The sequence below is a fragment of the Corvus moneduloides genome, chromosome 26, assembly GCF_009650955.1.
Source record: "Corvus moneduloides isolate bCorMon1 chromosome 26, bCorMon1.pri, whole genome shotgun sequence".
Taxonomy (NCBI): Eukaryota; Metazoa; Chordata; class Aves; order Passeriformes; family Corvidae; genus Corvus; species Corvus moneduloides.
The window spans coordinates 5159711-5173041 of record NC_045501.1 but is presented as its reverse complement, the minus strand read 5'-3'; the positions used below and the strand labels follow the sequence as shown (position 1 = coordinate 5173041).

The following is a 13331-nucleotide window of genomic DNA, read 5'->3' as shown; positions in this document are numbered from 1 at the left end:
CCTGGGCTCTCTGGGGGAGGAGGAGCATGGCTGGAGGCAGCCAAAGCCCCGGAGCCCAGCCTGAATTCCTGTCCCTCTGCAGAACCCCCTGTCCAGCGACAACGCCTCGTCCGTGTGCAGCACAGTGGATTACAAACCCCCCGCGCCCGAGGAGGAGGAGGTGGCCGAGGCGGCCGAGGAGAGCAACGAGCCCGAGGAATGTTTCACCGAAGGTGAGGGGCAGAGCAGGGCTGGAGACCCTGTGGGCAGGGGGAGATGGGTGTGGAGAGGGGAAAAGGGCGTGGAGGGGCCACTGCCAGCCCATTCTTGCAGCACAAGGACCCCCAGGCTCCCCGAGCTCAGCCAGAACTCCAAATCCTCCTGTACCACCACAGAGATGTCCCCATGGAGCTCCCCTCATGCACCCACCTAAGCCCAGCAGGATCCTGGTCCAACCTCCGCCAGGGATGGTTTAAAATGCCAATAAAACTGGGAATAGTGGGACCACCCTGGCTAGGAGTGACCCCCAGGCCCTGTGTCCCCAGGCTGTGTGAAGAGGTTTCCCTGCCTCTACGTGGACATCACCAGTGAGAAGGGGAAGATTTGGTGGAACCTCAGGAAGACCTGCTTCCGCATCGTGGAGCACGACTGGTTCGAGACCTTCATCGTCTTCATGATCCTCCTCAGCAGTGGGGCACTGGTAGGTGCCACCTTTCCCCCTGTCCCAAGGGCTCTGCAGCAGCTCCCCAGCCTGGGGGAGCCCAGGGAGGTGACAGAGCCCAGGACCTGGGCATCTCCTGTGCCGAGTGACCCAGCTGTGGGCAGATGTTTGACTTCAAACTCCATCTGGCTCAGGTCAGACCAAGGTACAGCCTTGTGAGGGGATCTAAACATCCTCCAGGAGTTGTGGTACGCCCTGGTCACCCCTCCCCAGCATCTCTGGACCATGTGGTCCATGGGCTTGAGGGGATGCCACTGCCTACAGCCCCCACTCCTGCTCTTATGCCAACTATGAACCACCTGAACCATTTATTCATCTTCGTGTGGGTCCTCATTTCACCACCGCCAGCACCGGCTGCTGGGAGGTGCTTGACAAGCAGTTCATGGTTTTTATTTTGCTGCTCAGCACCTCCATCAGCGCCTTGTGCCCCCTCTCAGAACCCAGGTGTTCCATTAAATCAGCCTAATTCATCATCTGTGTGTTGGCCTGGTGCTGGTGCCGAGTGTTTGGGCCGGATTTAACCCAGGAAACACCAACTTCTCTTCAGGTTTGGAGGTGAAGAGAGAGGGAAGGAGAACAGAGGGACTGAGAGGGTTTTCAGACACACTTTACATGTCTGCAGCTCGCTCTGAGGTGGTTTGGGGATGTCTGAGGTTGTAGCTGGTGCAGGAATTGAAAGCTGAGCTACGCCAGCTGTGCAACACCTGGTCACCACGCCCCTACCTCTGACTGCTTACCCAACACAGGGGTGTAGCACTCACCCAAACTCCTCAGGGCATTTTCAAACCTCCCAAAGCATCCCAAGGTGTGGGTAGGCATCCTGGGGTTTGAGTTGAGACACCCAGGAACTGGCTGCAGCTGGACTTTGGCTTCAGTGAAGCTTCGCTTTGGGTCCAACCCCACAAAGCCAACAGGGACTTGCAAACAGGAGTTGGACCCCACGTTGATCAGGTCCATGAATAAATGCCAGCCATCCTTAGGCTCCCAGCTTCCCGAGCCCTGGGGAAAGCAGGGGGATGCCAGCGGGGGTGTGCCCTGGGATGCCACAGGTCCCGTGGAAGGATGACTGTCCCGTAGCTCTGTGGGGTCCCGTGGAAGGATGACTGTCACATAGCTCCACGCCCCTTGCAGGCTTTCGAGGACATCTACATCGAGCAGCACAAGGTGATCCGCACCATCCTGGAATACGCAGACAAGGTCTTCTCCTACGTCTTCGTCATCGAGATGCTGCTCAAGTGGGTGGCCTACGGCTTCAAGGTGTACTTCACCAATGCCTGGTGCTGGCTGGATTTCCTCATTGTGGATGTACGTGATGAGCAGGGCCAAGCCAAGGGGCTTGGGGGCGTTGGGGGCTGTTGTAAACGAACCCAGATTGTATTCTGGAGGATAAAGGGGTGGCTGTGGAATGAGAGCTTAGAACATTACTTAAAATAATGGTCCCGACAGGAAGGACCACTTCATTCCACTTTCAAACCCTTCTGTTTTACACCCAAGCCAAGAACAGCCCCTGCTGTTCCACCAGAAAAGTAAAGCTGTGAAGAGACACAAGGGCTCCCAAGTGCTCCATGACAGAGCAATCTGTCCTTCCTGTCCTTTCTGTGTCCACATCAATTCCACCCTCACACTCAAGAGGTGTCACCCTGCCCCTGGATCCCTGGAAGTGTCCCAGGCCAGGTTGGACGGGGCTTGGAGCAGCCTGGGATAGTGGAAGGTGTCCCTGCCCATGGCAGGGGGTGGAACTGAATGGTCTTTAAGGACCCTTCCAACCCAAACCACTCTGGGATTCTGTGACCCTTGAGGTGTCTGGTCACCAGGGACCCCAAGGACTTGATGTCTGTGTCCTGGGGCTAGAGGATGACCACCAGCCTGAGGGACCCAGGAGAGAGGGAAGGGCAGGAGCTGCAGTTGTGTTTCCACCTGAGGTGCGGCTGATCACTTGGGCTGCTCCTTCCAGGTGTCCCTCATCAGCCTGACAGCAAACTGGCTGGGATACTCCGAGCTGGGAGCCATCAAATCCCTGCGGACACTGAGGGCTCTGCGACCCCTGCGTGCCCTGTCCCGGTTTGAGGGCATGAGGGTAAGTGCGTCCCCATGTGCTGCTGGCCCTGACAGGGACATGAGAGCCTTCAGCAGTCCCCTACACCAGGGACATCCCAGTTGGTTTTCAGGGGCCTCCAGATCGGTGGGATCAATGCTAAGGTCCCTTTGGTCCAGTCTGACCCCGCTCGGTGCTGCTGGGAAGGGCAAGGTTGGGGCATGGGAACATGAAGGCCCCATCCAGGCCCCCAAGGTGTTTTCTCCCCTTGCAGGTGGTGGTGAACGCCCTGCTGGGCGCCATCCCCTCCATCATGAACGTCCTGCTGGTCTGCCTCATCTTCTGGCTGATCTTCAGCATCATGGGGGTGAACCTGTTCGCGGGGAAGTACTACAGGTGTGTCAACACCACCACGGGCGAGCTCTTCGACATTGACGTGGTCAACAACAAGAGCGACTGCATGGCCCTGCTCCACACCAACGAGGTCAGATGGGTCAACGTCAAGGTCAACTTCGACAACGTGGGCTTGGGATACCTGTCCCTGCTGCAGGTGGTACGTCACAACATCCGGTGTCACCGTCCAAGACGCGTGGAGCCCTAGCAGGGCAGTGGGATGAGCATCAGGGCTGACGTGGGATGGGGTTTCTTAGCTGCTTCTTAGCTCCAAAGCTGGTTTTTAACACCAAAAAAAAAACCCTTAGGAAGGGGTTTTCTCCTAGCCAAGGAGGAAAAGAGACAGGGTAGAAGATGGGAGGGGAAGGTGTCACCAGGGAACTGCTACAGATGGGTGCAGACAGCACCAAGGCTGGCGTGGCAGAGCAGCCTCTGCACAGCACGGGGTGCAGGAGTCAGGAGGAGAGGCTCTGTCACCCCTGCACCCTTTGGAAAGTTCAGTCTGCTCCAGCCGTAGGTTGTGGGGCTTTGCGTGGGGCGGGTGACGACTGGAAAAAGGGCGCACGTGTCCCCTGTGGGCAGCCGGGTTCCACTGAACTCCCCACAGCTGGGCCGGGCAGCAAAGGGGAACTGCTCACCACAGCTTTAATAAAAATATAGGTGTGAGCTCTGTTATGGGGCGGGCTGGGGCTACTCCCATCGCATCCAGGGGAACTGGTGGCTGCAGCATCGGAAAATAACCCCAGCTGATGACCCTGCTTCTAAATTCAGCTTCCTCTTCAGCCTTGTTGTTCCATCAGATTCAGGAAACAAGATGTGCAGACCTTTTGTTTAACAAATCAGCAGCAAAAGGCTGTGAAGGACCCTGTAAAATATTTGGTGTAGTCCCCCGCCCCACTGGGATGGGGATCCAGCAGAACCAGAGCCAGGATATGGAAGTCAGGGCTATGGAGGTGGCACAGTTTGGGACTGGAGAGGAGGCAGCTGGCCCTGGCACAGCTCTGCCTTTGGGAAAATGACTTTGAAGTCAAGAGGAGAAGGGAGAGAAGAGTCAATTTCATCTTTTGGTTTGCAGTGGTGTTTTGGGAAGTCGCCGGTAGCCTCAGCCCCAGAACAGTCCATGAATATTCACATGTGAATTTCCATATTTCTGGGACGTTCTTCTTGTGGGTTCAACCCATGTCCCTCTCCTGCCATTCCCACAGAGAAGCAGGAGTGCTCAGAGCTAAACCCCACACACCCCCATCACCTTCCCTTTCTTCCCAGCCCCAAACACCTCCCAGAAAATCCATTCTTCTCCACTGTCATAGAATCACAGGATCCTTTATGCTGGAAAAGACTCCAAGTCCGACCGTTCCTCTTCCCACAGGCAACCTTCAAAGGCTGGATGGACATCATGTACGCGGCCGTGGACTCACGCGAGGTGAGGGGACACGCAGGGACACGTTGCTGATTCCAGGGGTTGGATTCCCCTTGGCAGACTGGGATCGGGGTCCCAGAACTGGGGCTGGGACGGATCCTTGGCTACAGCATCACCTCTGGCTCTGCCCTGTGGTGCTGGCGGCTGTCTGCATCCCACCCATGACCTCAGCCAGGCCGTGGGCTACAGGGTGGAGAAACCCCCAAAATGTATCGGCTCATGGAATCCCAGGACGGTTTGTGTTGGAAGTGACCCTAAAAACCATCCAGTGCCATCCCCTGCCGTGGGCAGTGACACCTTCCACTCTCCCAGGGTGCTCCAAGCTCTGTCCAACCTGGCCTCAGACACTTGGGCAGCCACCACGTCCCCCTGCTGAAGTGCACGGCCTCAAAAAGGGCAGCCACGTGTCCCTGTGCCACCCATGTCATTGTCACCTGTGTCCAGGCCCCACACTGGGCTCCCACCCCGCCCCAGAGCTGGGGCTGAGTCTGCTCAGCTTCAGTTCCAGGGGCCAAAATCCCTGCTCTGCCCCCACTGCTCCAACCTGGAGGGCTCATCCTTCCTTCTGCTGTGACCTGATGTCCTCCCTGACCCCTCCAGCTGGGAAAGCTCATCCCATCCTGGAGAAAGTGCCTGGCTTGCCTTGAGCAGTAATGGGTTATGAGAAGAGAGCAGCCAGCGTTCAACCACTGGGTTCAACCACTGGGTTCAGTGAGTTGTTAAAAAAGCCCAGGTGTTTGAAGAGTGTCGTGCAAAGGCTGTTCCTACTTTGATCCATCCCCAAAACTGTCCCCACAGCAGGAAGGGTTTCCTACTGTTCTCCAATCACACTGGGGGTCACCCCACACACCCACAGGCCTGAAGGGTTGTTTTCATTGCCTTTTTTAGCATCCTTCCATCACCCTCTGAAAATCCTTCAGGCCTCTGCCCCACCTGGGGCAAAGCTGGTTTGGGAGAAAATCCTCCCTGTTCTGCCAAGAGCTTTCCTCAAAATGGGGGAAGTCAATGGGGTCACCTTGGGATGTCTCTGGTCAAACAGAGAGCAGGATTAAGGGATGCTCCCCAGGATGAGGAGCATTGTGCAGGGTTGTGCCACCCCGCTGTGCTGGACATCATGTACACAGCCATGGACTCACCCTTTTCCTTTCCCCTCTCAGATAAATTTCAGCCGTTGATTCATAATCAGCTGATTAGAAACTCATTTGCTCATTAATATCACTGCAAAGGACATCCTTTCCCATTCCCCTGCCCGTGCTGTGGGATCAGGGGTCAGGATGTCCTTGGCCCTCAACCGGTGTCACATGGATGTCCCTCCCCATGGCTGCTCTCATTGGGAACACACGGCCAAAAGTTTTGGAGCAGCCACCCCCTGGCTCTCTCCAAACACCACAAGCCCTTGTCTGGGGGCTTGGGGACCACCTCTGGGGACAGAATCAGTCTCACTTTTCCCGTCTCTCCTGGCCAGATTGAAGACCAGCCGCAGTACGAGATCAACCTCTACATGTACATCTACTTCGTCATCTTCATCATCTTCGGTGCCTTCTTCACCCTGAACCTCTTCATCGGCGTCATCATCGACAACTTCAACCAGCAGAAGAAAAAGATGAGTATTTCCTGGCCCCTGAGGTGCTGCTCTAGGCTGGAGGGGGCCAGCACAGTGGTGGGGTGATGGGGCCAGGGCCACCATGCCCTGGATTAGGATGGATCCCAGGATTCTTATCCATTAGTGGCTTCCTGCACTGGACAAACGGCATGTGGGGCTTTGTGTCCTGGTCATAGCAGTTACAGAGGACTTAATTTATGGGTGCACAGGGAGGAAGCAAAGGGAGGCTGTGTTTTCTCTTGCCTGGGCCATCACTTTTATTTTCTTTTCCCACCCCGGGATCATTTTTCTGTGGACTAAGTTGAGACTCAACTTCTGCTTCCAAGCCAGCAGCTCAGGACTGACACCCCAGGGCAGGGATCAGGTGGAGGGTGGGCAGAGCTGAGCACACTGGTGGTGCTGAGCGAGGTCTGCAGGACACAGAGAGGACACCTTGCTCCCAGCAGGGTCTCTGAGGGGCTGGAGATACTTGGTGCGAAGGGACGTGCTCAGAGACGCTTGGTGGGAAGAGGAGAATTCCCGACACTAACAGCGGTGATTCCCTTTGTACTTTGGAGGCAAAGACATCTTCATGACGGAAGAGCAGAAGAAATACTACAATGCCATGAAGAAGCTGGGATCCAAGAAACCCCAGAAGCCCATCCCCAGGCCATCGGTACGTTGGGTTCATCCTCCTGGAGCGGAGCACGTGGGGAACACTGCAAGCCACCAGCTGTCCCAAAGGGAACAAGAAGGGTCCAGGGAAGACCATTTGCCCCATTGTGACTCTTCAGACAGGAACCAGCCAAGAGCTGGGGCTTCACAAGAGCCACCTCCCTTGGGTCTGCTCTTTAGCCCTGGGTCTGCTGGCAAGGGCAGTGATGGGGTTTCTTTCTCAGGAATTTGGTTTTTTTCCTAGTTTGGCTCCCCCCAGCTCCTCTCTGGAAGGGAGTTGGGCTCTAGGAAAGCTCAGCTTTCAACTCCCCAGAAGGGACCCTGGTCCAGCCAAAACACTCTCAGCTGTGCTTTGGGTTTTGTATCCCTGCACAAGTGAGGTCCTTCCTGTGTGTTAATTTGTGCCCTATCAGCTGTGGGTGTAATTAGCAAGGACTGCACCCTGTGCCCACTCCTCCTGGCCGTGGCATTCCCAGGGGTGCTCCATCCTGAGAGGTGCTGGGAATCCTCCCCCCGTAACTTTTGGGGCTGTGCTGGCCACAACCCTGAGGTTTCCCACACTTGCAAATATGGTTCCTTCTTCTCTTTCTGTTGTGTTTTTGTTTTGCTGTGTCTGTCATGTGTTCCCACCTCTTCTCTGGTGCTCCATCGTCACCCTCGTGTCCCTCATGGCAGAACAAATTCCAAGGGAAGGTGTTCGACTTCGTTACCAAGCAAGTGTTTGACATCACCATCATGATCCTGATTTGCCTGAACATGGTGACCATGATGGTGGAAACAGATGACCAGAGCGAGCTCAAAACCTCTGTCCTCTACAAGATAAACCTGGTCTTCATCGTCATCTTCACTGGGGAGTGCGTGCTCAAGATGTTTGCCCTGCGCTACTACTACTTCACCGTGGGCTGGAACATCTTCGACTTCGTGGTGGTCATCCTCTCCATCCTGGGTGAGTCCCGCTGCTCCCACCACTCCCTCAGGGATCCCACTGGACAATGAAGAGTGGCAATGGTCTCACCAATCCACAGCCACCAAGTTGTCACTGGACCCTGCTTGCACCGACCCTTTGAGCAGGGCCAAGCCCCCAGGACCCTGAGACATGACAGATGTGAGGCCACCCCAGGCCAGGGTGAGGGGCTGGGGATCTCTCTGCTCCTTCTTGGTGTTATTTCCCTTGGTGTTCTCTTTCTCTGAAACAGAGCAGCCGGAGTTTAACCCTTGGGCCTGTGCTCGGAGGTTATTTTTTAATGTTTTCCCTGTCACTGGAGGAGCTATCAGAGGTGGCCTCACCTCCCTATGTCTGCCCAGACAGAGCAGAGCAGCTCCCCCTCACCTCCCACTGGTGGCACAGCAAACTCACCTGTCCTTCATCCCTCCACAGGTATTGTCCTCTCGGACATCATCGAGAAGTACTTTGTGTCCCCCACCCTCTTCAGGGTCATCCGGCTGGCGAGGATCGGCCGCGTGCTGCGGCTGATCCGAGGAGCCAAAGGCATCCGGACGCTCCTCTTTGCCCTGATGATGTCCCTGCCCGCCCTGTTCAACATCGGCCTCCTGCTCTTCCTCGTCATGTTCATCTACTCCATCTTCGGGATGTCCAACTTTGCCTACGTCAAGAAGGAGTCGGGGATCGATGACATCTTCAACTTCGAAACCTTCGGGAATAGCATGATCTGCCTCTTCCAGATCACCACGTCAGCGGGGTGGGACGGGCTCCTCAACCCCATCCTCAACAGCGGCCCCCCGGACTGCGACCCTGAGCTGGAGAACCCCGGGAGTTCTGTGAAAGGAGACTGCGGGAACCCCTCCATCGGCATCTTCTTCTTCTGCAGCTACATCATCATCTCCTTCCTCATCGTGGTGAACATGTACATTGCCATCATCCTGGAGAACTTCAACGTGGCCACGGAGGAGAGCAGCGAGCCCCTCTGCGAAGACGATTTTGAAATGTTTTATGAAACTTGGGAGAAGTTTGACCCAGACGCCACCCAGTTCATCGCCTACAGCACCTTGTCTGACTTTGTGGACACCTTGCAGGAGCCACTCAGAATTCCCAAGCCCAACAAGATCAAACTCGTCACCATGGATCTACCAATGGTTGCTGGGGACAAAATCCACTGCCTAGACATCCTCTTTGCCCTGACTAAGGAAGTGCTGGGAGACTCGGGAGAGATGGATGCCCTGAAGGCCACCATGGAGGAGAAGTTCATGGCTGCCAACCCCTCGAAGGTTTCCTATGAACCCATCACCACCACCCTGAAGAGGAAACACGAGGAGGTCTGTGCTACCAAGATCCAGAGGGCTTTCCGGAGGTACCTCCTGAGGCGCTCGGTGAAGCAGGCGTCCTACATGTACAGGCACAGCCAGGACCCCCTGGGCGAGGACGCGCCTGAGAAGGAAGGGCTGATCGCCACCAAAATGCAGGAGATCTATGGGAACACTGGGACAGACGTGGAGACAGCCCCTGCCTTGGGCCTCGAGCCCATTCCCAGCTCAGAGACGCGCCAGGATGCTCCTGAGGAAGCACGAGCTTGGGATAAGGAACGTGTGGTGAAAGAGTCGCTGGTGTAGCACAAGGAGATTCCACCTCTGGCCCAGCCCAAAGAGGCTTCATCTGTGTCTCCTGTTCAAAGCTCTTCCATGCACAGATCTTTAGATCTTAGATATTGAGCTAATTTCAGATATTTCAAGCAACCACCTTGACTTTCAGAGCAGGATCTCCTCCTGATCCTGGGTTTTACAGCCCACTGCACTTGCAAAGAGTTTAATTCTTTTTCTTATGAGAACTCAAATGTGAAATCTGCTGTCAGTGAAAGAGAAACAAGTTAGTTTTGAAATGATCTCATCACGGTAACGATGTTTTTCAGACACGAACAGAAGAGTATGGTTGTCCTTTCACTTAAAGTAATTATTAATGTTATTTCACAGTTAAGAGATTTTCCTGTATTTTATTCTTCCACAGTGCAGCCAAGCAACCAGTGAGAGATGAGCCAAGTGAAATAATATTAAGAATAATTACGGAAAACACAAGGTTTTGTGAACAAAAATCTTCAAAGTCTTAAAGTAGCACCTTTCTTTTGAACCTCTGAATAAGCTTGATGATTATTTTTTGTTACGTACAAGAGAAAGTGCAATTCTGTCTTAAAAATTGGTTTGCAAAGCCAAAGCAAAGCATCTGCAGGTTTGTTCTCAGGGTTAAATATCAGGTTTTCAAGGTCTCTGAATATGCATTGAAACCAGAAATCATTCAGGTCTCTGCAGGACGAATGTAAACACTATTTATAGTCAGGTTTTACTCTGTTTTCCCGTTTCCATCCAGGGTTTGTGGCAGGAAAGCAAAGGTAGGGTTTGGAAAACGTCCTCCAAGAATCCCCAGTCCCAGGGACAAAACTCTCAAGGGTCTTTTTTTCTAGCCCTGTTGCAAGAGGAATGGTCCCACTGGAGCGCTCTTGGTTGGCGTTCCCAATGTCCTCTTCATTAGTATTAATTAATGAGATGGACCCCAAAGGATCGGAGCAGATGTTTGAACGATCTTTTCCACGAGCTGCTTTAGGGGTCCCCTAAATCCCACCCAAGCCCCAGGTGGCTCCATGTAATAAACGACCCCATTGGGGTGTGAATCCCAAAATCCTCAGGCAGAGCATCTTTCCCTAGGCTGGGGCTGTGGAGAGGCCCCTGTGGCACGTTCGGGACGGGCCAGGAAGGTCCTCACCAGGAAACCTCCAGGCAGAGGAGTATTTTCCCAGGGGGAAAAGGGACTTGCTGTTCTTCACACAGGTGAGCGAAAGGAAAGTAAATCAAGGAAAAGGGTCCTGGCACAGCCATGGCTGCCCCTGGATCCCTGGCAGTGTCCCAGGCCAGGCTGGACGGGGCTTGGAGCAGCCTGGGACAGTGGAAGATGTCTCTGCCCTTGGCAGGGGGTGGAATGGATGAGCTTTAAGGTCCTTCCAACCCAACCCATTCTGTGATTCTGTGAAAAACATGCAAAAGGCCCCAAGTTCACCTCTGACCACTTTCTGCCTTCAAAAGGGAAACTCCCCCACTCTTGAGATCAAAACAAACGAACCAAAACCTCTTCCAGTTCCAACAAGGGCTGTTCCTGAAGCCAAAGGCTCTGTCTTTTTGTACTCTGATGATTCTCTTCTCTTCCCGGGCTGCTTTGGGCGCTGCTGTTACGGATGCCCCGTGGCCAGGCTGGCCAGGAGAGGTGCTGAGCTTGGCTCGGAGCCATGAGCCACCAGCCAGGTGGCAGAGCTGGGGATGCTCAGCTCGCCCTTGTGCTCTCATTTCCATGTCGGTGCTCCCTGGAGCAGGAGCTGGAGCTGCTGTCGCTGGTGTTTCCATGGGAAGCATCCCTGGCACAGCAGTCCCTGCCCGGATCGTGGTTCACAATTGATGCTGCTTCTACGTTTGTGTCGTCGGGGATGGGGAAATGCCCCAGAGCAGGGTTTGTGTGAGCTAAAGCTGTTTTTCTTTGTACATTTCTTACAATAAACAACTGTAAATGATCTGTTATTACGATACTGGGTGTGCTGGGGGGGGAAATGTTTTCCCTGCACTGGGAGGGGTGAACACCCCTTCCCTTTGCTCCCTGTGCTTGGCCTTGGACCTGTCAACCTCAGCAGGGCCTGGGGATCTCATCCTGCACAGGAGGCCCCCAGGGCTGTCCCTTGGGACCTCCAACCCAGCTCCCAGAGCTTCTGCTCTGCTCATGTTCCCATCCCCTGGAGCCCTCGGTGCTCGTAGACTCCAGGAGCCACAGGAGATGCTGCTGTGGGCTCCCCCAAGGACAGAGGAGGGTTTGGAGGAGGTTCAATCCCCCCAAGCTGCCCCACACCAGGCTCCAACCCCACCCCAACAGCCACGTGGGAGCAGGTGAACATCACTGGGAGAGGACAGGGTGGGTGAAGCAGGTTCTGCGTCAGCGAGGAGCCGCCCCTGGGCCCCACTGACGTCCCCAGGGGCCACGGCTCGGCCTCACCACTGTTTTCATTGCTGCTGGAACAGCTCGTCCCAGGGCTGGCGTAATCCAGGTGCAGAGCAGCCTGTGCCACGCAGGGGCTGCAGGGGCAGAGCCCACCCACCTGTGGGTGAAACCCAAACCCCAATGCATAGGGATGGGCTGGGGACGGTGGGGAAGGCGCTGCTGCCGGCTGTGACTCTGCTCTGGGAGCTGTGGAGCCACAGTGGCCCAGGGGAAGAGGCGTGGGGACATGGGACACTCCCCGTGGGTCCCCCTACACCCCACATCATGGGTGCTGTAAGCACAGGGGCCTTAGGGGACACCGAGCCCCTCTGAGCCTTTCAAGGGTGCCAAGGAGCCCACGGGCAGCTCAGGGGGTGATTTGGCCACTGTCACTGCAAACCCTCTTCAGTCTGTGCCCCACTCCTGGTTTTACCCCACAGGGCACCTCCAGCATCCCAGCTCCCATCTGCAGCCCCAGAGCCTGATAAAAACCCCTGCAAAGCCTGCCAAGCACGTGGGCATCCCTTCCCTTTGCCCTGCTGGGATACCAGGGCCAGGCTCTGCTCCTCCAGCCAGACCCAGGGGTGGTGGCAGCAGGGATCCTGTACAGCACCAGGAGAAGGCACCTCTCCCATCATCTTTCCCTGATGGAGCCGTTTTTTCTCTGGAAAACTTTATTTGTCTGGCTTCCTGTCCCTTTGCATGCAAAGTCAGGCTGGGGCTGGTTCCTGGCACCCATCACATGCTCAGAACTGGCAAAAACCCACCCAGCTTGCAGAAGATGAAGGTTTGGGGAGGCCCCGGGCAGTGGCACTGGGCTCTGGGGACCAACACGACTGGCAGAAGTACCCAAAGGTGTTTTTCACTGGAGTTACAGTTCAGTGCTCACCCCCAGCTGGTAACGAGCCCAGCCAGGGGGGCAGGGCCTGGGGGAAACTGTTTCTGTTTCTGCACCAGAGCTCACCTTGGGGGGCTCCTTGTGCTTCCCTGGGGCCTGGCTGGCTCACAGGTTTCATGGAGAAGGCTCTTGGAAGTGGCAAATGGGGCGTGGAACACGGGTGGGCATGGCTGGCACTCAAGGGGCTCCTTATTTTGGCCATTTCCCCCTCTCGTCTTCTCCCTGGAAGCGCTCAGAACACGTGTGGATGAGGCACTTGAGGCCCTGGGTTAGTGGTGATCATGGTGGTGCTGCTGGGCTGGCGATCCTAAAGGCCTTTTCAAACCATAATGATTTTGTGATTGATTCACACTTCTGTGATTTTAGATTTCTGGAGTCCCTGGGCTGCAGGGATGGGAGCTGGGGGACCCATCCCGCTGCACCCCATAACAAGCAACCCCACAAACATCCCCTATTCTTATCCCATCCCTGCTGCAACCCTTGGCTACGGGGCCAGCATCAATCCCTGCCCATCCCCTTCAGGCCAAACACCCTGGGGGGGGACCTGTGGAGCTGGGGGGACACCCTGGGGGTGTCACCCCCATCCTGTCCCCACAGGGATGTGGCCAGGCAGCACCAATCCTGGGCACATCCCATGCTCAGCCCAGCTTTGGCATCCCCTGCTC

General features: G+C 55.5%; 1 protein-coding gene across 1 annotated transcript in view; it reads left to right on the top strand.

The window, feature by feature from the left end:
• Window positions 1–11317, top strand: part of SCN4A (sodium voltage-gated channel alpha subunit 4) — a 41792-nt gene extending 30475 nt beyond the window's left edge. Inside the window, exons 17-26 of the mRNA XM_032091691.1 lie at window positions 83–212; window positions 525–679; window positions 1832–2005; window positions 2655–2777; window positions 3010–3288; window positions 4498–4551; window positions 6014–6151; window positions 6702–6806; window positions 7481–7751; window positions 8184–11317. Of these exons, the coding sequence (XP_031947582.1) occupies window positions 83–212; window positions 525–679; window positions 1832–2005; window positions 2655–2777; window positions 3010–3288; window positions 4498–4551; window positions 6014–6151; window positions 6702–6806; window positions 7481–7751; window positions 8184–9373 (2619 nt within the window). The 3' untranslated portion in view covers window positions 9374–11317. The remainder of the gene's footprint in view (window positions 1–82; window positions 213–524; window positions 680–1831; window positions 2006–2654; window positions 2778–3009; window positions 3289–4497; window positions 4552–6013; window positions 6152–6701; window positions 6807–7480; window positions 7752–8183) is intronic.
• Window positions 11318–13331: the final 2014 nt, after the last annotated feature.